At 41.2% G+C, this 20,087-nt stretch overlaps 2 protein-coding genes across 5 annotated transcripts in view; one reads left to right on the top strand and one right to left on the bottom strand.

Moving 5' to 3' along the window:
• dars2 (aspartyl-tRNA synthetase 2, mitochondrial) overlaps positions 1-3,730 on the bottom strand; it is a 95,429-nt gene extending 91,699 nt beyond the window's left edge. For 3 of the 4 annotated variants that reach the window (XR_010019869.1, XM_063063705.1, XM_063063704.1), the window contains exon 1: positions 3,476-3,730. Coding sequence is in view for 2 of the 4 variants with exons in the window: in XM_063063705.1 (XP_062919775.1) it covers positions 3,476-3,656 (181 nt within the window). In the remaining 2 variants the exon portion in view is untranslated. The remainder of the gene's footprint in view (positions 1-3,475) is intronic. The other variant, XM_063063706.1, reaches the window with a different exon arrangement.
• Positions 3,731-3,852: 122 nt separating this feature from the next.
• Positions 3,853-20,087, top strand: part of cenpl (centromere protein L) — a 42,365-nt gene continuing 26,130 nt past the window's right edge. Inside the window, exons 1-2 of the mRNA XM_063063701.1 lie at positions 3,853-4,105; positions 13,258-13,423. Of these exons, the coding sequence (XP_062919771.1) occupies positions 13,265-13,423 (159 nt within the window). The 5' untranslated portion in view covers positions 3,853-4,105; positions 13,258-13,264. The remainder of the gene's footprint in view (positions 4,106-13,257; positions 13,424-20,087) is intronic.

Raw genomic sequence — 20,087 nt, 5'->3', positions numbered from 1 at the left:
TGAAAGTGTTTGATTTAAGATATTGGTCTAGCCTTGTTTTGTTCTGTTTGCTATCTTTTTTTGGGGGTTTTTCTTTGTATTTTTTTTCTTTTTATTTCTTTTTTCTCTATGATTAATTACATTAAGAGTTTGGAAGTCTATTATACTTATTATTTGAAATCTTTTTTGCACATGCTTATCAACGATAAGATTATTTCAATCTCTCTGTATCAATAGTTATTTTGGAAAATTAATAAAAAGATTTAAAAAGAAAGAAAGAGACTTTTTTTTTACCATGCCCATGGTCTGCTCTTTATCAAATTATGGTATTGCTTTGCGCTGTTGTAACTATGTGTTATAATTATGTGGTTTTGTCAGTTTTAGTCTTGGTTTGTCCTGTGTTTTCTTGTGATATCATTCTGGAGGAACGTTGTATCATTTTTTTAATGCATGCATTTCTAAATGACAATACACGAGGACTGAGTGTCCTCAATCTAATCTAATCTAATTAATGCTATATTCTGCCATCATATTTGATCTACCAAAATGAACCACTTCACACTTATCTGGGTTGAACTCCATCTGCCACTTCTCAACCCAGTTTGGCATCCTGTCAATGTCCCGCTGTAACCCCTGACAGCCCTCCACATTATCCACAACACCTCCAACCTTTGTGTCATCAGCAAACTTACTAACCCATCCCTCCACTTCCTCATCTAGGTCATTTATAAAAATCACAAGGATTAAGGGTCCCAGAACGGATCTCTGAGGCACACCACTGGTCACCGACCTCCATGCAGAATACGGCCCGACTACAACCACTCTGCCTTCTGTGGGCAAGCCAGTTCTGGATAAACAAAGCAATTTCCCCTTTGATCCCATGTCTCCTTACTTTCTCAACAAGCCTTGCATGGGGTACCTAATCAAAAGCCTTGCTGAAATCCATATACACTACATCTACTGCTCTTCCTTCATCAATGCGTTTAGTCACATCCTCAAAAAATTCAATCAGGCTCGTAAGGCACGACCTGCCCTTGACAAAGCTATGCTGACTATTCCTAATCATATTATACCTCTCCAAATGTTCATAAATCCTGCCTCTCAGGATCTTCGCCACCAACTTACTAACCACTGAAGTAAGACTCACTGGTCTATAATTTCCTGGGCTATCTCTACCCCCTTTCTCGAATAAAGGAAAAACATCCGCAACCCTCCAACCTCCAGAACCTCTCCCGTCCCCATTGATGATGCAAAGATCATTGCCAGAGGCTCAGCAATCTCCTCCCTCGCCTCCCACAGTAGCCTAGGGTACATCTCATCCGGTCCTGGCGATTTATCCAACTTGTTGCTTTCCAAAAGTTCAAGCACATCCTCTTTCTTAATATCTACATGCTCAAGCTTTTCAGTCCACTGCAAGTCATCCCTACAATCACCAAGATCCTTTCCCATAGTGAATACTGAAGTATTCATTAAGTACCTCTGCTATTTCTTCTGGTTTCATACACACTTTCCCACTGTCACAATTATGTAGGGCCTTGGTGAAGACTGAACAATGGTGTAGAATTTTGATTTTCTTATTTACAAAATATACTTGCTATCGAAGTGCACTAATGACTCATCAGGCTGGTTTCTGGTTGAGGAGAGATTTCATATTCTTATACATTGTGCTGAGCTCAGAGAAATCTCATTCCTTCACTATCATTTCCCTGTGATATATTCTCTCCCCACTTCAATCACATCCATTCCCATCAACTCCCCTCGCTCCCACCCTCCCCAGATTCTACCAACCATTACTACTGTGCGATTTATAATAGCCAATCAGCCTACTGTCCTGAGGAAACCAGAAAACTTGAGGGAAATCTGAACAGTCACAGGGATAATATCCACACAGCACTGGATGTCAGAAATGAACACATTCTCAGTGCATGAACTAGTAGACCTTCTAACCATGCTGCTGTATGGAGTCAGTTACACTTGGATTTTCCATCGTTTCCGAACATGAGGTGTTGAAACTTCAAAAAAAATTTGTTATCAAAGTACACATATGTCACCGTACAACCCTGACATTAATTTTCTTGTGGGCATACTCAATAAATCCAATAACCACAAGACAATCAATGAAAGACCGCACCCAACAGGGCAGACAACTAGTGTGCAAATACAAAAGAAAACTAATGATAATTAATAAGCAGTAAATACAAAGATTTTACAAAGATTTTGCTTCCTGAATACCTTTAGGTGTATCTTATGAATTTTGGGTTACTGATCATGAAAATCAGCATGAAATTTCCCTATCATGTATCATTTTTTAAAATAAACTTATGTTTATTATTTCAATTCATAATTCAAGTCAATTAATATGTTGCCTACAATGTAAGCCAGAAAGTTTCCTATCTTGTCCAGGCATGCTTCGGCGGCACGGCTGCTGCATGGCAGGACAGGTTTTAGTAATAATTATTGGGTTCAGGACTGTAAGGATGGCACAAAAATTTCTATGAAGGATTTTAATATTTGAGACAGATGCTGTCTCAAATAGACACAGAGACCAGAATAACTGATGCCAAGATTAAGGAAAGCGTTTTTGTTGGTCCACAATCAAACAGGTCATCAATGACAGGCAATTTGAAGAATTTCTAGTGAGTCCGGAGAAAATCACATGGAAGCCATTCAAGGAAGTTGCTGAAATTTTTTTCGGCATCTACAGAGCACCAAACTACATGCAGCTGGTTGAAAGCATGCTTCAAGCATATAAAGCCTTGAAACGCAACATCACTAAAGATTCACTTTCTGCATTCCCATTTACACTTCTTCCCTACAAATCTTGGTGCTATTAGTGATGAGCATGGTGAAAGGTTTCATCAGGACATTGCGGTCATTGAGAAAAGATACCAGGGCAACTGGAATCCATCAATCCTGGCAAATTATCGTTGGACACTTAAGCAAGAAGCCTCAGATACTGAGTACAAATGAAAATCATTAACAGAATATTTTTAACTTAGTTGAACTATTGCAAAGCATCAGCACCATTATGCAATTAAACACATTATGTTCAACAAAAGTTAATTTGTTGTTTCTCCAAATTCCTGTGTGATACAAGTAGTCTGAAATTATGTGTTCATCTTCAAGCAGTCTATCATAAACAAAAAAATTCTGAGGAAGCAACAATTTTGAAAAAATTTGTTGTCCAGTGATATCAGGAATATGAGCTGAAGAGTCCATGAAAATGAATCCACAGGTCGTGGGGAACAGTTCAGCAAGTGAAGTTGAATGATGTTATCCCCTCTAGTTCAAGAGCGCAATGAGTGAGGGATAACTACTCCTGAACCTGGTGGTGTGGGTCTGAGGCTCCTGTACCTTCTCTTTCTGATGGCAACATTGCCCTCAAGAACTTGCTTGAAACACGTTGCTTTTCTGGAGTCTAGCATAAACTGCCAGCAAGTCGTTAGGACGAGAAGTCATTAAATGCACGGGCTCATTACTACGACGAGAGCCTCACCTGGGCTAAACGCGGCGCGGCGATGGACGGCCTGGGCCTCACACGGAGCAAATGCAGGGCGGCTGTGGGCGTCCTTACCCTCCGCGGTACAAGCTGCTCTCAGGCCAGCAGGACAACCCGGGACATGACCTACTGCCGTCCTCATTATTTCCCACACCAGGAGCCCACTACGACGGTACATTTTGGCCTCACTCCGCAACCTACAACTCGTCACACTCGGAACAACCTTTGCCCCTTGACCAGTTCCACTGACTCTCTTTTCCCCGCCTCTGGCAACAGGCATGATTAATCGAATCGATCCAAAGCTATGTGTTTGTCGTGTAATCGGCCGGCGATTGCTTCAGTCTGTTGGCAAGCAGCGCAGTGCAGGACGGGAAGCAGGTTTAAACCGATTTAGCCCGGGTCGGGAGCTATCGGCTGAGGTTGTGGCCGTGGGGAGAGGCCTGAGGCAGTTTCACCTCGAGTTGCATTGTAGGCCTAGTGGACGGTGAGCTTTGTCTCCACCCTGAGCCCGATTAAGATGAGAGTCTTCTGTTGATCTGGTCAAAGCAAAACCAACACTCTTCTATCCCTCTCCGGATGGGAACTCTGAGGGTTCGAGCTTCAGGGTGATCGTAACGTCTCCCCGAGGTAAAAGCAGAAAGTACCACAGATGCGCAAAAGTCAGCATCACTGAAGGGAGGAACAGTTTGCGCTTTGAGTCCGAGGCCCCTTTTCTGCCTGTCTCTTCGACTCCTGACTTGCTGTTTATCTCAAGCACTTTAAGATTTCCCATATCTCAAAATCAGTTAAATAAACTAGATCTCTAACTCAAACGTCAACAATTGACTTCCCCCCACAAATATTATTCGAACTGCTGAATTCCTCCCAGCAAATTGTTGACAAAAAAAATCCCGTTTTCAATTAACGAGGCAATGTTAAATTCTCTCGTTGCCTCAGTTCACTATCCCTTGATGAATTATTATTCCTGTTAAAAGTAATCCTGCAGAACTTTTAAAGAATACTTTGCGCTAAAGCAAGTTGTAATGGTAAATGGAATTGAATTGTCCAAAATGTCTAGGAATGGAAAAGTTAATTCCTGTTTTTTGATTGTATCTCGAACTTGGTTATTTTTGAAAAGGCTTACTGTTTTGAGCAGCGCCCAATCAGCGATCTGAAACCTGAGAAGATGCAGCTTTACTCAGGTTCGCCAATTGAGTAAAAAAGGCAGCGACTGAACAGTGGTCAATTTGAGATTAATTGGCAAGAATAAATTAAGTTAAGGCAGGGGCAAGCGGAGCAGCTTTGTTGGAGTGGATAGTGTTAGAGTGGTATTTTGAGGCTTTAGCTCTTTGAGACCAGTAAGGAGAGGCGAGTGAGAGAAGGTGAAAAACCTATAGATAGATTCTTCTTCCACCCCACCCCCCCCCCGCCCACACACAGAGTTTTATTGTTTTCATTGTTTATATTTGCTCAGTTAGAACAGTAAGGATGCCAGGCAGGATAGTTGAATGTGCCACTTCCAGGATGTAGGAAGGCTGGGAGACCTCCAGTATCTTTATTGACTACACCTGCAAGAAGTGTATCTAACTGCTGTGAGATTTATAATAGCCAATCAGCCTACTGTCCTGAGGAAACCAGAACACTTGAGGGAAATCTGAACAGTCACAGGGATAATATGCACACTGCGCGTTAAGAAGTTGAAGCCCGAAGTGATGAACTCCAGATCATTCAGGTGGCTGAGGGAGTGATAGAGTGATGGTCACAGGAAGCTGGGTGACAGGAAGGGGAAAGGGGTTAAACAACCAGTGCAGAGTACCTCTGTGGCTATCCCATCCACAACACGTATACCACTTTGGATGCTGTTGTTGTGGGTGGGGAAAGGCCTAGCAGAGGAAAATCACATCAGTCAGGTCTTTGGCACTGAGTCTGGCTCTGTAACTTTAAAGGGAAGGTGGGAAGAAAGGAAAGCTGTGGTGATAGGGATTCATGAGTTAGGGGAACTGACGGGAGGTTCTGGGCATGAGAATGAAAATTTGTACAGAGATCGCAGACTGCTGCAAGAAAAATAAGGTTAGAGTAGGCGATTTTTAGCTTTCTACATATTGACTTGGACTCCCATACCGTAAAAGGTCTTGGTAAACTTCTGCTAATGCCCCACCTCCCCCTCGTACCCCATCCGTTATTTATTTATATACACATTCTTTTTCTCTCTCTCCTTTTTCTCCCTCTGTCCCTCTCACTATACCCCTTGCCCATCCTCTGGTTCCCCCCCCCTTTTCTTCTCCCTAGGCCTCCTGTCCCAAGATCCTCTCATACCCCTTTTGCCAATCAACTATCCAGCTCTTGGCTCCATCCCTCCCCCTCCTGTCTTCTCCTATCATTTCGGATCTCCCCCTCCCACTTTCAAATCTCTTACTAGCTCTTCTTTCAGTTAATCCTGACGAAGGATCTCGGCCCGAAATGTCGACTGTACCTTTTCCTAGAGACGCTTCCTGGCCTGCTGTGTTCACCAGCAACTTTTATGTGTGTTGCTTGGTAGGATAGAGTTTGTCAATTTGTTCAGGAAATTTTCCTTAATAAGATTAAGAAGTCCAAATGAGAGATTGTGTGATACTTGATCTACTGTTTGGGAATGAGACTGGGCAGGTGACAGAAATTTGTGTAGGGGAACACTTTCCATCTAGTGATCATAATGCCATTAGTTTCAAAGTAAATATAGGAAAAGATAGGTCTGGTCTGTGGGTTCATAATTGGAAAAAGGCCAATTTTGATGGTATCAGAAAGGATCTGGCAAGTGTAGATTGGGACAGGGTGTTTTGGCAAAGATGTACTTGGTAAATGGGAAGTCTGCAAAAGTGAAATTTTGAGAGCGTAAAGCTTGCATGTGCCTGTTGGAATAAAAGGTGAAGATAACAGGTTTTGGGAACCTTGGTTTTCAAGTGATATTGAGGTCCTGGTTTAAAAAAGGAGGTGCATAGCAGGTATGGACAAGTAGGAACGAATGAGGTGCTATAAGAAATGCAAGGGAACACTTAAGAAAGAAATCGGTTGGACTAAAAGAAGGCATGAGGTTGCCAGAGAGGACAAGGTGAAGGAAGATCCTAAGGAATTCTACAGATATGTTGAAAGGATTGCAAGGGTCTCTGGAAGGTCATTATGGTAATCCATATGCAGAGCCAAAAGAGATGGGGGAAATCACAAATGAATTTTTTTACATCTGTATTTACTCACGAGATGGACACAGTCTATAGAAATGAGGCAAAGCAGCATCAATTTCACAGACCCCATACAGATTACAGAGGAGAAGGTGTTTATCATCTTAAGGCAAATTAGGGTGAATAAATCCCCAGGGACCAACAAGGTGTTCCCTTGGACCCCGTGTGAAGCTAGTGCAGAAATTGCTGAGGCCAGGGATACTTAAATCCTTAGCGATGGGTGAGGTAGCAGAGGATTGGAGGATAGCTAATTTTGATCCTCTGTTTATGAATGACTCCAAATATGAATCAGGAAGTTATAGGCCAGTGAGCCTGACATCAGTAAATTATTGGAAGGTGCTCTATGGGACCAGCTATATGAGTATTTGGATAGACATGGATTGATTAGGGATATAGTCAGCATAGCATTGTGCATGGTAGGTTGTGTCTAACCAATGTTATAGAGTTTTTTGAGGAAGTTGCCAAGATGAAGGCAAGGCAGTGGATGGTGTCTACATGGACTTTAGCAAGGATTTGAGAATGTCCATCATGGGAGGATTGGTCAAGAAGATTCAGTCGTTTGGCATTCAAGATGTAATAAATTGAATTCAACAATGGCTTTGTGGGAGAAGTCAGAGAATGATAGTAGATGGTGCCTGTCTGACTGGAGGCCTGTGACTAGTGGAGTGCCGCAGGGATTTGTGATGGGCCCGTGGTTGTCTGTCATCTATATCAATGTTGTTAACTGGGTCAGCAACTTGCAGATGACACCAAGATTAGGGGTGTAGTGGACAGCGAGGAAGACAGGTAGATAGGCATAAAGAAAGCATTTGGCAGATTAACCTTAATAAATCATTGTATTGAGTTCAGGAGATGGGATGTCATGTTGAAGTTGTATAAGATGTTAATGAAGCCTAATTTGGAATATTGTGTGCAGTTTTGGTGACCTACCTACAGGAAAGATGTAAATAAGGTTGAAAGTACAGAGAAAAGCAAAAAGAATGTTGCCGGGTCTAAACCCTTGTTTCCCTTCCTCACCCAACATCCTCTGCCTCTGGAGCAGCTTTGCTTCTTCTGCAATGATGGCAATTAAGAGATGCTTAGAGATGGCATTTACGAGCACTTGAAAAAGTATAGTCTGATTAGGGACAGTCGGCATAGCTTTGTGGGATGCAGGTTGTGCCTCACGAGCGTGATTGAATTCTTTGAGTCGGTGACAAAACAGATTGAAGATAGACCAGTGGATGTGGTGTATATAGATTTTAGTAAGGTATTTGACTAGGTTCCCCAGTATAGACTCATACAGAAAGCCAGGAGATATGGGATCCAAGGAAAGCTGGCTGCATGGATTCTGTGGCTTGTCCACTAAAGGCAGAGGGTGGTAGTAAATGGAGCGTGTTATGTACCTGGTAACCAGCAGAAATGGAACACACCTGGAGTCTGGTTTTGCTGTTTACTAACACTATTTTTATTAGTAACTAATAAACGGCGGGAGGAGAAGATGGTGGCGCGACGCAGCTTGCAGCGGCCACTCCGGTGGTAATATCTGTTATCTGTCAAGTAGGGTGCCGTGCACAGTCCCGATTTAATGGAGACAGACATGAGAGCACGGAGGAACATCTAGTGAAATTTCTGAAATGCCTGCTTCGCTGCTACTGTGTGATCCAGAATCTCCGGAGGGGAAGACCCCGAGTCCTCAGCTTTGCTTATTGCTTTGCGGCCGGGGTGGGATCGAAGCGCTCGGCAGAGATGGTGCTCGGTGTCAGAGGGCTGGTCGGAGGCTCGAAGTTTTCGGACGGACTCAGAGTCGGCTGCGGTCGGGTGCTTCCAATGCATTGGCAAGTTTGCGGTGCTTGGAGGTTAATGGCAGGGAGAGTTTCTCCCTTCTACCGTCTGCGTGAGATGATGGGGCTATTGGGACTTGAGACTTTTTTTTACTGTGCCCATTGTCTGCTCTTTATCAAATTACGGTATTGCTTTGCACTGTTGTAACTATATGTTATAATTATGTGGTTTTGTCAATTTTAGTCTTGGTTTGTCCTGTGTTTCTGTGATATCTTTCTGGAGGAAGATTGTATCATTTTTTAATGCATGCATTTCTAAATGACAATAAACAAGGACTGAGTGTCCTCATAATCTAATAATCTAAACTACGCAATACAGTAATATATAACCAGATAAATCAAACAGGTTAGCAAAGTTTATGCATATATAGGTGTGGAAATATAAAATGCAAACAACTTCAACTTGGGTGGTAAGTGATACAGTCCTATGATGGTGGGTAAACGAAGTCAGTTCAGTTCATGTTATTGAGTTGAGTAGAACTGAGGAGAGAGAGAGAGATGATTTGTTGTCCACGTAAGCCGATGCCGTCGATTCTTCCCGTTGTCCCCCGAAACTTCCAAGTTAGCCAGATTTGACCAACTTAAGAGCGCCGTCTTCAAGTGATAATCTACCAACCCAGGCAAGAGTTAGACACACTGTAGATTCCACAGGGTTGCTCTTTCATGCACTAATAATAATTTCCTCTTAATCGATCCTCAGTCCCACACTCGTGGGCACCTGCAAGTGTAGTGGTAGTTTCGCCACACCTTAGTGCGTCTGCGTGTCCTGCGAAACAAGCAACTACGCTGGTTTAAATACTGTTGTGCCAAACACCAGCTGTCCATCATGTAGCTCCTCCCCTCTCTCTCTGTAGGAACTCAGAAACTGGCAGTGTCCTTGCATAAATCCCAAACAAACTGTAAGCAGTCTTGGCCCCTATCTCTCTCTGCAACAAGCTGTTTGTGCTGTACAGCTTTCTCTCTCTTTTTAAAGGCAGAGTCCATAATGAATAATCCTTAGGATTTCATCACAAGCGTATATTACCTGGAGGTTGGTGACCAGTGATGTTCCACAGGGATTTGTCTTGGATCCCTGCTTTTTGTGATTTTTTTGTAATTTATAGGTGACTTGGATGAGGAAGTGGAAAGGTGGGTTAGTAAGTTCTCAGATAACCTGAAGATTGGTGATGTTGTGGATAGTGTATAAGGTTGTCATAGTTTGCAATGGGACATTGATAAGATGCAGAACTGGGCTGAGAAATGGGAGATGGAGTTCAACCCAGAAAAGTGTGAAGCAATGCACTTTGGAAGATCATACTTGAGACAGAGTGCAGGATTTTTTTGCAGTAGGGTGGAACAGAGGGATCTTGGGCTTAATATCCATAGATCCCTCAAAATTGTCATAGAAGTTGATAGAGCTGTTAAGAAAGAGTATGATGTGTTGGCCTTCATTAGTCGGGGGATTGGGTTCAAGAGCTACGAGGTAACGTTGCAGCTCTGTAAAATTCAGGTTCTACCACACTTTGAGGATTGTGCTTAATTTCAATAGCTTCAATGGAAGAATGTAGAAGTTTTAGAAAAGATGCTGGGGAGATTTATCACAATGTTGCCTTGTGAGAAAAGGTTGAGTGAGTTTGGGTTTTTCTCTTTGGGGCAGAGGAGGATGAGGGGTAAGCATGATATCTAACTTCTATAGATGTGTAGTGGAGACTATATTGACTGACTGCATCACAGCTTGGGTCTGGAAACACCAATGTCCTTGAATGAAAAATCCTCCAAAAAGTAGCGAATACAGCTCAGTCCATCATGGGTAAAGCCCTCTCCACCACTGAGCATATCTACATGAAGCACTATTACAGGAAAGCAGCATCCATCATCAGAGACCCCCCCCCCCCCAAGCACCCAGCTCATGCTCTCTTCTTCCTGCTGCCACCAGGAAAAAGGTACAAGAGCCCCAGAATTTACACCACTAGGTTCAGGAGTACTATCCCTCAACCATCAGGCTCTTGAACCAAAGGGGATAACTTCACTTCCCCATCATTGAAATGTTCCCATAATCTGTGGACTCACTTTCAAGGACTCTTCATCTCATGTTTTAGATATTTATTGCTTGTTTATTATTATTTCTTTCTTTTCGTATTTGCACAGTTTGTTGTCTTGCACACTGGTTGAATGCCCACTTTAGATAGTCTTTCATTGATTATTGAGTACGTCTACAAGAAAATGAATTTCAAGGTTGTATATGGTGATATATACTTTGACAATAAATTTACTTTGAACTTTGATAAGAAGTGAACAAGATAAGAGGCATAGATAGTGAACAACCAGAGACTTTCCCAGGGTGGAAATGGCTAATGCAAGGCGGCATAATTTTAAGGTGTTTTAGAGGAAAGTATGGGGAGGATGTCAGAAATGGGGTTTATTTTTTACACACAGTGGTGGGTGCATAGAACGCTCTGCTAAGGATGGTGGTAACAGCAGATACATTAGGGACATTTAATGGACTCTTAGATAGGCACATTGAAAGAAAAATGGAAGGCTATGCAAGAGGGAAGCATACTATTCTATGGAAGATAAGCAGATATTCATCTATGAATAAATGAAGCAGTTGAAAGAAGTGTGTGTATTTAATATTGATATTGATAGATTTGTGAAGTATGGAAACAGGCGCTTCACCTTAACTCATTCACGCTGACCAAAATGCCTTTTTACTCTAAATCCCGCTTGACTTCATCCGGCCCACAAACCTTGTGTACCTATCCAACAGGAAGGGTTGGAACAGTTTACAGTTTTGTAAATATTGATGTATTTATTTCTGAGCTTTATTTTGAAATTGGAAGTAAACTGAAATCTATCATCCAGGATCTCACCACCTGAGCCGTGCCGCCTTCTCATTTCTGGGTGTACATGAGCCTGATGACCCACACCTAGGGGTTCAATAATAGTTGCTTCCCACTGTGGTTCTTGGAAAACCCCTAAATTTTACATCAAACTATACTTGCACTAATGTCATTTTTTTTGTTACTTGTGCAGTGTAAGTTGTGTATAATTGTTTGATTTAAGTTTATGTAATTATTGCTTGTAATGTGCTGCTGCTGAATAAAGCAAACTTTCATGCTGTTTATACCCATGATCAGTGGTCCCCAACCAAAGCATGTGCTACTGGGCCACGAGGAAACGATATGATTTGGCGAGATGAGTCAGCTGCACCTTTCCTCATTCCCTGTCTCGCCCACTGTTGAAGTTGAACGCACCCGAGGTCATTACGCACGCATCATTCATGACCGCGAGGGAAGAAGATCAACTCCTCGAGCTTGCAAATGACGGCGAGCTGAAAAGTATGTTTGACATAACATCTCCGCCAGCATTCTGGATCAAAGTTGAGGCTAAATATCCTGAGATAGCCACGAAAGCACTGAAAATGTTGCTTCCATTTCAACATATCTCTACGAAGCGGGGTTTTCTGCAATGAATGCAACGAGAACTAAGTTGCGGAATAGACTGGACATAAGGAACCGCCTTTGAGTATCGCTGTCTCCCATCACCCCTCGATGGGACCATCTTGTTGCAGGGAAACAAGCCCAGGGCTCCCACTGATTCAGCGATATTGGTGTGTTGCAATGATTTTATGTGTTCATACGAGGAAAAATGCGCTGTGTGTTTAATATCCAAAACGTTACTTAAAATGTTATGATGCTATTGACTTATAAGTGACTTATCACTATATTCATGCGAGGAAAATCACCTATATTACCGAAATCACCTATATTCCGGTAGTGATTAACACCGCCCGCCCGCCCCCCCCCCAGGGTTGCAAACTGTCCCGTATTAGCCGGGACATCCCGTATATTGGGCTAAATTGGTTTGTCCCATACGGGACCGCCCTTGTCCTGTATTTCCCCCGCTAAGGTAGAGCGTTCCTATGAAACTTTTCGTGCCGAAATGGCGTCAAGCGAAGAAGCAACTACCATTCATTTATATGGGAAAAATTTTTGAGCATTCCCAGACCCAAAAAATAACCTACCAAATCATACCAAATAACATATAAAACCTAAAATAACACTAACATATAGTAAAAGCAGGAATGATATGATAAATACACAGCCTATATAAAGTAGAAATAATGTATGTACTGTGTAGTTTCACTGAACAGAATCACCAAAAACGATTTGTAGAAAAAAAATCGGTGCGTACACACATGTGCACACAGGTGCCTGTGCAAGGCTTCATGGTCATGGTAGTCTTTCTCGGGGTAAACACAACGTATTTGACTGCTACTCTTGTCTGTTGGCAACCCTACCCCCCACCGGCCGGCTGGTCTGCAAGAATATTGTCAATAATAAACCGGTCTGCAGTACAAAAAAGGTTGGGGACCCCTGCCCATGATAATACATTTAAGCTTGAATTTAAAAGCAGAAATGCTGGAGATGTTCTGCAGATCAGGTACATCTTTGGAAAACAAAATGATTAGTGTTTTGGGTCAAAGACCTGCTGAGTAGTTCTGAAATTTTCTGTTTTGTTTTAGATTTCTAGTATCTGTGCTTTTTTTCTTTGCTTTTTAAAATCTCATTGTGTGACATTTAACATTGTATTCTGAACAGATATTGCAGGTATACCCATTACCCATTAATAACAAGGGGAAAAAACGCTGTGCTGGACTTGGGTGGGAACAGACAAATGTTATGAATTGATTGGACCAATGCAGCTGTACTTTCCATCACTGGCTTTATTTTTATTGCTACAAAATATTTAATTTCTTTTACTCGCTTATTCCCCTATTCAGGTTTGATATGGAACACCTGACACCTTTCAAGGCTGGAATGGCGCACATGGGTGTGTGTTTTCCTCAAACAGATTCTCCTCCAGTAGTTCTGAGGACAGTACACAAGCATACGCCATTTCGTCAGACCCCAGCTAGACGGAGGATTTCGAGACCAGAATGGCCAGTAGTAAGTAGAATAACCTTTAATTTTTATTAACCTTTTTATTGATTTAGAGAAAATATATATAGACAAGGGGAGAATTACCTCAAATGTATATCAGCAACAATATAAGCAAAAGATAAAATAGATATTATAATCATACATAGTAATAAGCAAATATGCAATATATTAATAAAAAAGGATAGCTAATTCTCCTCTTATCAATTCATAAAGAAAGGGGAAAAAAACTTTAAATTTAAAATAAAGAAAAAAAAAACCCACTGCACTCAAAAAAAGGGGACTGAGCAGTCCATTCAGAGATACAACCAAGAAAAAAGAAAAGACTTTCTGATCAAACCTAAAACTTTGAAAAAATGAAATAATTGGAAGAATAATGAATCAAATCAAATGAAAATATAAAATAATAGGTCGCCATATTTGCTCAAATTTAAAGGATGTATCAAATGTCCGACTTCTTATTTTCTCTAAACTTAAACAGGACATAATGGAGGAAAGCCAAAAAAAGACAGAAGGTGGATTAGAATCTTTCCACTTCAATAAAATGGCTCTCCTAGCCAATAAAGTCAAGAAGGCTATCATACGTTGAGCGGAAACAGGAATATTTCCTGCTTCCGATGGAATAATCCCAAAAATTGCTGTAAGTAAATTAGCTTGTAAATCCAGATCCAAGACTTTTGATAGCATTTTAAAAACATCTCTCCAAAAGTTATCTAGCTTTATACAAGACCGAGATTAGGAAAAACTTCTTCACACAGAGAGTGGTGAATCTGTGGAATTGTCTGCCACAGGAAACAGTTGAGGCCAGTTCATTGGCTATATTTAAGAGAGAGTTAGATATGGCCCTTGTGGCTAAAGGGATCGGGGGTATGGAGGGAAGGCTGGTACAGGGTTCTGAGTTGGATGATCAGCCATGATCATACTGAATGGCGGTGCAGGCTCGAAGGGCCGAATGGGCTACTCCTGCACCTATTTTCTATGTTTCTAAAACATATGAGTTGAAGTGGCCACCTAAATATTACATCTGTCACAAATAGGATTAATATTGGAAAAAATACGCGCTAGTTTATCCTTTGACATATGGGCCTGATGCACTACCTTGAACTGTATCAAGGAATAACGAGCACAAATAGATGAGTTATTAACCAAATGAAAAATTTTACTCCATTGATTATCTGAAAAATAATTTTGAAATTCCGATTCCCAAGCACGTTCAATTTTATCATTAGATATTATTCGTGAATTCAATAACCGTTTATAGATTATAGCTATCAACCCTTTTTGAAATGGTTTAAACTGAAAGACAGCATCGGGCATGTTAGGTGGATAAACAGAAGGGTAATTTGGCAGCAAACCACGTAAAAAATTCCTAACTTGTAAATATCTAAAAAAGTGTACATTAGATAAATTATATTTATCCACTAACTGAGAAAAAGACATTAAACAATCCCCTAAAAATAAATCTGAAAAAGTTATTATTCTCTTGGTTTTCCAAATTAAAAAGGCCTTATCCAAAATTGATGGTTTAAAAAAAATTGAGATGGATATTACTAGAAAGAATAAAATTATTCAACTCAAAAAATTCTACGAAATTGAAACCAAATTCTTAATATATGTTTAATAATGGGATTAAAATCTTGTCTACTAATCTTAGAAAACAAAAAGGGAAGGGGAGCTCCCAGTAAAGAGGCCAAAGAGAACCCCTTTACTGAGTTTTCCTCCAAATCTAACCATGAGGGACATTCATGTATATCTGAATAGTGAATCCAAAAAGTAATATATCGGATGTTAATTGCCCAGTAATACATTCTAAGATTTGGCAAATCCATACCACCATCCTTTTTTAATTTCTGCAATGAGGGTTTACTCAATCTAGGATTCTAATTGTTCCAAATATAAGATAAGATTATAGAATCTATTCTGTCAAAGAACGTTTTAGGAACAAAGGAAGGAACTGCCTGAAATGTAGATGAATTTTGGTAAAACTATCATTTTAATAGCATTAATTCGACCTATAAATGTTAATGTCATAGGTGACCATTTAGAAAGCTTTTGTTTGGTGTATTCAATTAATGGAAAAAAAATTATATTTATAGAGGTCTTTTAAATTTTAATACCAAGATAGGTGAAGTAATTTTTAGCAACACTAAGAGGTACTTGATAATTTGAATGCGAGTAATTATTAATAGGAAATAACTCACTTTTATGTAAATTTAACTTATACCCAGAAAAACTACTGAATTCAGAAAATATAGGTAACATAGAAGGAAGAGACTTCCTAGGATCTGAAATATAAACTAACAGGTCATCTGCATATAATGAAACCTTGTGTATTTGTCCCCTCTCTTAATACCCTGAACAGTATTAGAATCTCTAAGAGTAATAGCAAGGGGTTCTAAAGCCAAGTTAAATAATAAAGGGCTAAGAGGATATCCCTGCCGAGTACCCCTATATAATCTAAAATAGGGAGATTTTTGATTATTAGTTATAACCGCAGCCATAGGGGCGTGATAGATCAATTCAGATAATAATCTGTTTTCCTGTTCTTGCCACCAAAGTGGATAACCTCACATTTATCCACATTAAATTGCATCTGCCATGAATTTGCCCACTCACCCAACCTATCCAAGTCACCCTGCATCCTCTTAGATCCTCCTCACAGCTAACACTGCCACCCAGCTTCGTGTCATCTGCAAACTTAGAGATACTGCATTTAATTCCCTCGTCTAAGTCACTAATATATATTGTAAACAACTGGGGTCCCAGCACTGAGCCTTGCGGTACCCAACTAGTCACTGCCTGCCATTCTGAAAAGGTCCCGTTTATTCCTACTCTTTGCTTCCTGTCTGCCAACCAGTTCTCTACTCACATCAATACCATACCCCCAATACCGTGTGCTTTAAGTTTGCACACTAATCTCCTTTGTGGAACCTTGTCAAAAGCGTTTTGAAATTCCAAATGTACCATATCCACTGATTCTCCCCTATCCACTCTACTAGTTACATCCTCAAAAAATTCTATGAGATTTGTCAGATATGATTTTCCTTTCACAAATCCATGCTGACTTTATCCGATGATTTCACCACTTTCCAAATGTGCTGTTGTCACATCTTTGATAACTGACTCTAGCATTTTCCCCACCACCGATGTCAGGCTTACCGGTCTATAATTCCTCAGTTTCTCTCGCCCTCCTTTTTTAAAAAGCAGGGTTACATTAGCCACCCTCCAATCCTCAGGAACTAAATCAGAATCTAAAGAGTTTTGAAAAATTATCAGTAATGCATCCACTATTTCTTGGGCTATTTCCTTAAGCACTCTGGGATGCAGACCATCTGGCCCTGGGAATTTAGCTGCCTTCAATTTACCTAACACCACTTCCCTACTAACATGTATTTCCCTCGGTTCCTCCATCTCACTAGACTCTTGGTCCCCTACTATTTCCAGATGATTATTTATGTCCTCCTTAGTGAAGACAGAACCAAAGTAGTTATTCAATTGGTCTGCCATGTCCTTGTTCCCCATGATCAATTCACCTGTTACTGACTGTAAGGGACCTACATTTGTCTTAATCAATCTTTTTCTTTTCACATATCTATAAAAGCTTTTACAGTCAGTTTTTATGTTCCCTGATAGCTTTCTCTCATAATCTTTTTTCCCTTTCCTAATTAAGCCCTTTGACCTCCTCTGCTGGACTCTGAATTTCTCCCAGTCCTCAGGTGTGCCGCTTTTTCTGGCTAATTTGTATGTTTCTTCTTTGGAATTGATACTATCTCTAATTTCCCTTGTCAGCCATGGGTGCACTACCTTCCCTGGTTTATTCTTTTGCCAAACTGGGATGAACAATTGTTGTAGTTCATCCATGCGATCTTTAAATGTATATTGCATATCCACCGTCACCCCTTTAAGTATCATTTGCCAGTCTATCTTAGCTAATTCACATCTCATACCTTCAAAGTTACTCTTCTTTAAGTTCAGAACCTTTGTTTCTGAATTAACTATATCACTCTCCATCTTAATGAATAATTGCACCATATTATGGTCACTCTTACCCAAGGGGCCTCGCACGACAAGATTGCTAACTAACCCTTCCTCATTGCTCAATACCCAGTCCATAATGGCCTGTTCTCTAGTTGGTTCTTCAACATGTTGGTTCAGAAAACTATCCCGCATACATTCCAAGAAATCCTCTTCCTCAGCACCCTTACCAATTTGGTTCACCCAATCTATATGTAGATTGAAGTCACCCATTTTAACTGCTGTTCCTTTATTGCATGCATTTCTAATTTCCTGTTTAATGCCATTCCCAACCTCACTACTACTGTTAGGTGGCCTGTACACAACTCCCACCAGCGTTTTCTGCCCCTTAGTGTTATGCAGCTCTACCCATATCGATTCCACATCCTCCCGGCTAATGTCCTTCCTTTCTATTGCGTTAATCTCCTCTGTAACCAGCAATGCCACCCCACCTCCTTTACTTTCAAGTCTATCCCTCCTGAATATTGAATATCCCTGAATGTTGAGCTCCCATCCTTGGTCACCCTGGAGCCATGTCTCTGTGATCCCAACTATATCATATTCATTAATAACTATCTGCACATTCAATTCATCCACCTTGTTACAAATGCTCCTTGCATTGACACACAAAGCCTTCAGGCTTGCTTTTACAACACTCTTAGCCCTTATACAATTATGTTGAAAAGTGGCCCTTTTTGATTTTTGCCCTGGATTTGCAAGCCTGCCACTTTTACTTTTCACCTTACTACTTTTTGCTTCTACCCTCATTTTACACCCCTCTGTCTCTCTGCACTTGTTCCCATCCCCCTGCCACATTAGTTTAAATCCTCCTGAGCAACAGTAGCAAACGCTCCCCCTAGGACATTGGTTCCAGTCCAGCCCAGGTGCAGACTGTCCTGTTTGTACCGGTCCCACCTCCTCCAGAACTGGTTCCAATGCCCCAGAAATTTGAATCCCTCCCCCTTGCACCATATTTAAAGCCACATATTCATCTGAAATATCCTCCTATTTCTACTCTGACTAGCACGTGGCACTGGTAGTAATCCAGAGATTATTACCTTTGTGGTCCTACTTTTTAGTTTATCTCCTAACTCCCTAAACTCACCTTGTAGGACCTCATCCCATTTTTTACCTATATCATTGGTACCTAGGTGCACCACGACCACTGGCTGTTCACCCTCCCACTCCAGAATGTCCTGCAGCCGCTCAGAGACATCCTTGACCCTTGCACCAGGGAGGCAACATACCCTCCTGGAGTCTCGTTTGTGGCCGCAGAAACACCTATCTATTCCCCTTACAATCGAATCCCCTATCACTATAGCTCTCCCACTCCTTTTCCTTCCCTCCTGTGCTGCAGAGCCACCCATGGTGCCATGAACTCGGTTGCTGCTGCCTTCCCCTGATGAGACATCTCCCCCAACAGTTTCCAAAACAGTATATCTGTTTAGGAGGGAGATGACCTCAGGGGACTCCTGCACTACCTGCCTACTGCTATGCTGTCTAGTGGCCACCCATTTCCTTTCTGCCTGGGTAGCCTTTACCTGCGGTGTGGCCAACTCACTGAACGTGCTATTCACAACTTTCTCAGCATCGCGGATGCTCCAGTATGAATCCAATTGCAGCTCCAGCTGTTCAATGCAGTCTGCCAGAAGCTGCAGCTGGACACATTTTCTGCACACATTGTCGTCAGGGACACTGGAAGTATCCCTGATTTCCCACATGCTGCAGGAGGAACAAACTACGGGGCAGATCTCAGCTGTCATGACCTACCCAATACACTACAGACTCGCCGCCTTCCTTGCTTCAAATAAAATACCACTGCAGACAGTTCTCCTTTTAAAGGAACTTACCCAGCCCTACCTCACTTGCTCGTCCTCAGCCTCTGCTCGCCGAAGCCTTTTGAGCCAAAGCCTTCCTACTCTGTCTCCCTCTACTCCGTCGCCTGCTCCGTCAAACTGCTCTTTTTTAAATACTCCCGTTGACTCACGGACTGACTTGCACGCAATTGCTCAGTCCTGCCCTGATCAACCGCCGAGAAAAATGGAGTGGAAATCCATAAATATCTTATTAATTTCATAAGGATCTACCGTTTCAGTTCTATCAGGTCTTCATATTTTCAGGATCTATCTTCTAGCTATATTTGCTTTTAACTGACCAGCTAATAATTTGCCTGACTTGTCTCCATGTATATAAAATTGGCTTTTGGATTTAAGAAGTTGCTGTTCAATGGGAAAAGTCAAAAGCAAGTCATGCTGTGTTTAGAGTTCCACTCTTTCCTTAAAGAGATCTTCACTAGGCATTACTGAATAAACTTGATCTATTTCTTTAATTCTATTAGTAATTAGTTAAAGTTCCGCCTTAGTTTTCTTTCTTAAACCTACTGAGTATGAAATTATCTGTCCCCTAAGAAAAGCTTTCATCGAATCCCAAATAACCAAATTTGACATTCTCTCAGTTGTATTTAATTTTTAAAAATAGAGAAATTTGCTCTTTAATAAAATTTACAAATGTTGAATCTTGTAACAATGAAACATTAAGTCTCCACTGAGGAGTCTGAATATTATCAGAAAACTTCAAAGTTAGTTTTATAGGTGCATGATCCAACAATGCAATCACATCATACATACACTCAGCAACAGAGGGTACCAATCGGATGTCC

Source organism: Mobula hypostoma, chromosome 12 (genome assembly GCF_963921235.1).
Source record: "Mobula hypostoma chromosome 12, sMobHyp1.1, whole genome shotgun sequence".
NCBI classification, from domain to species: domain Eukaryota; kingdom Metazoa; phylum Chordata; class Chondrichthyes; order Myliobatiformes; family Myliobatidae; genus Mobula; species Mobula hypostoma.
The sequence above is the reverse complement of the archived record's forward strand: the minus strand, read 5'-3'. Positions and strand labels throughout refer to the sequence as shown.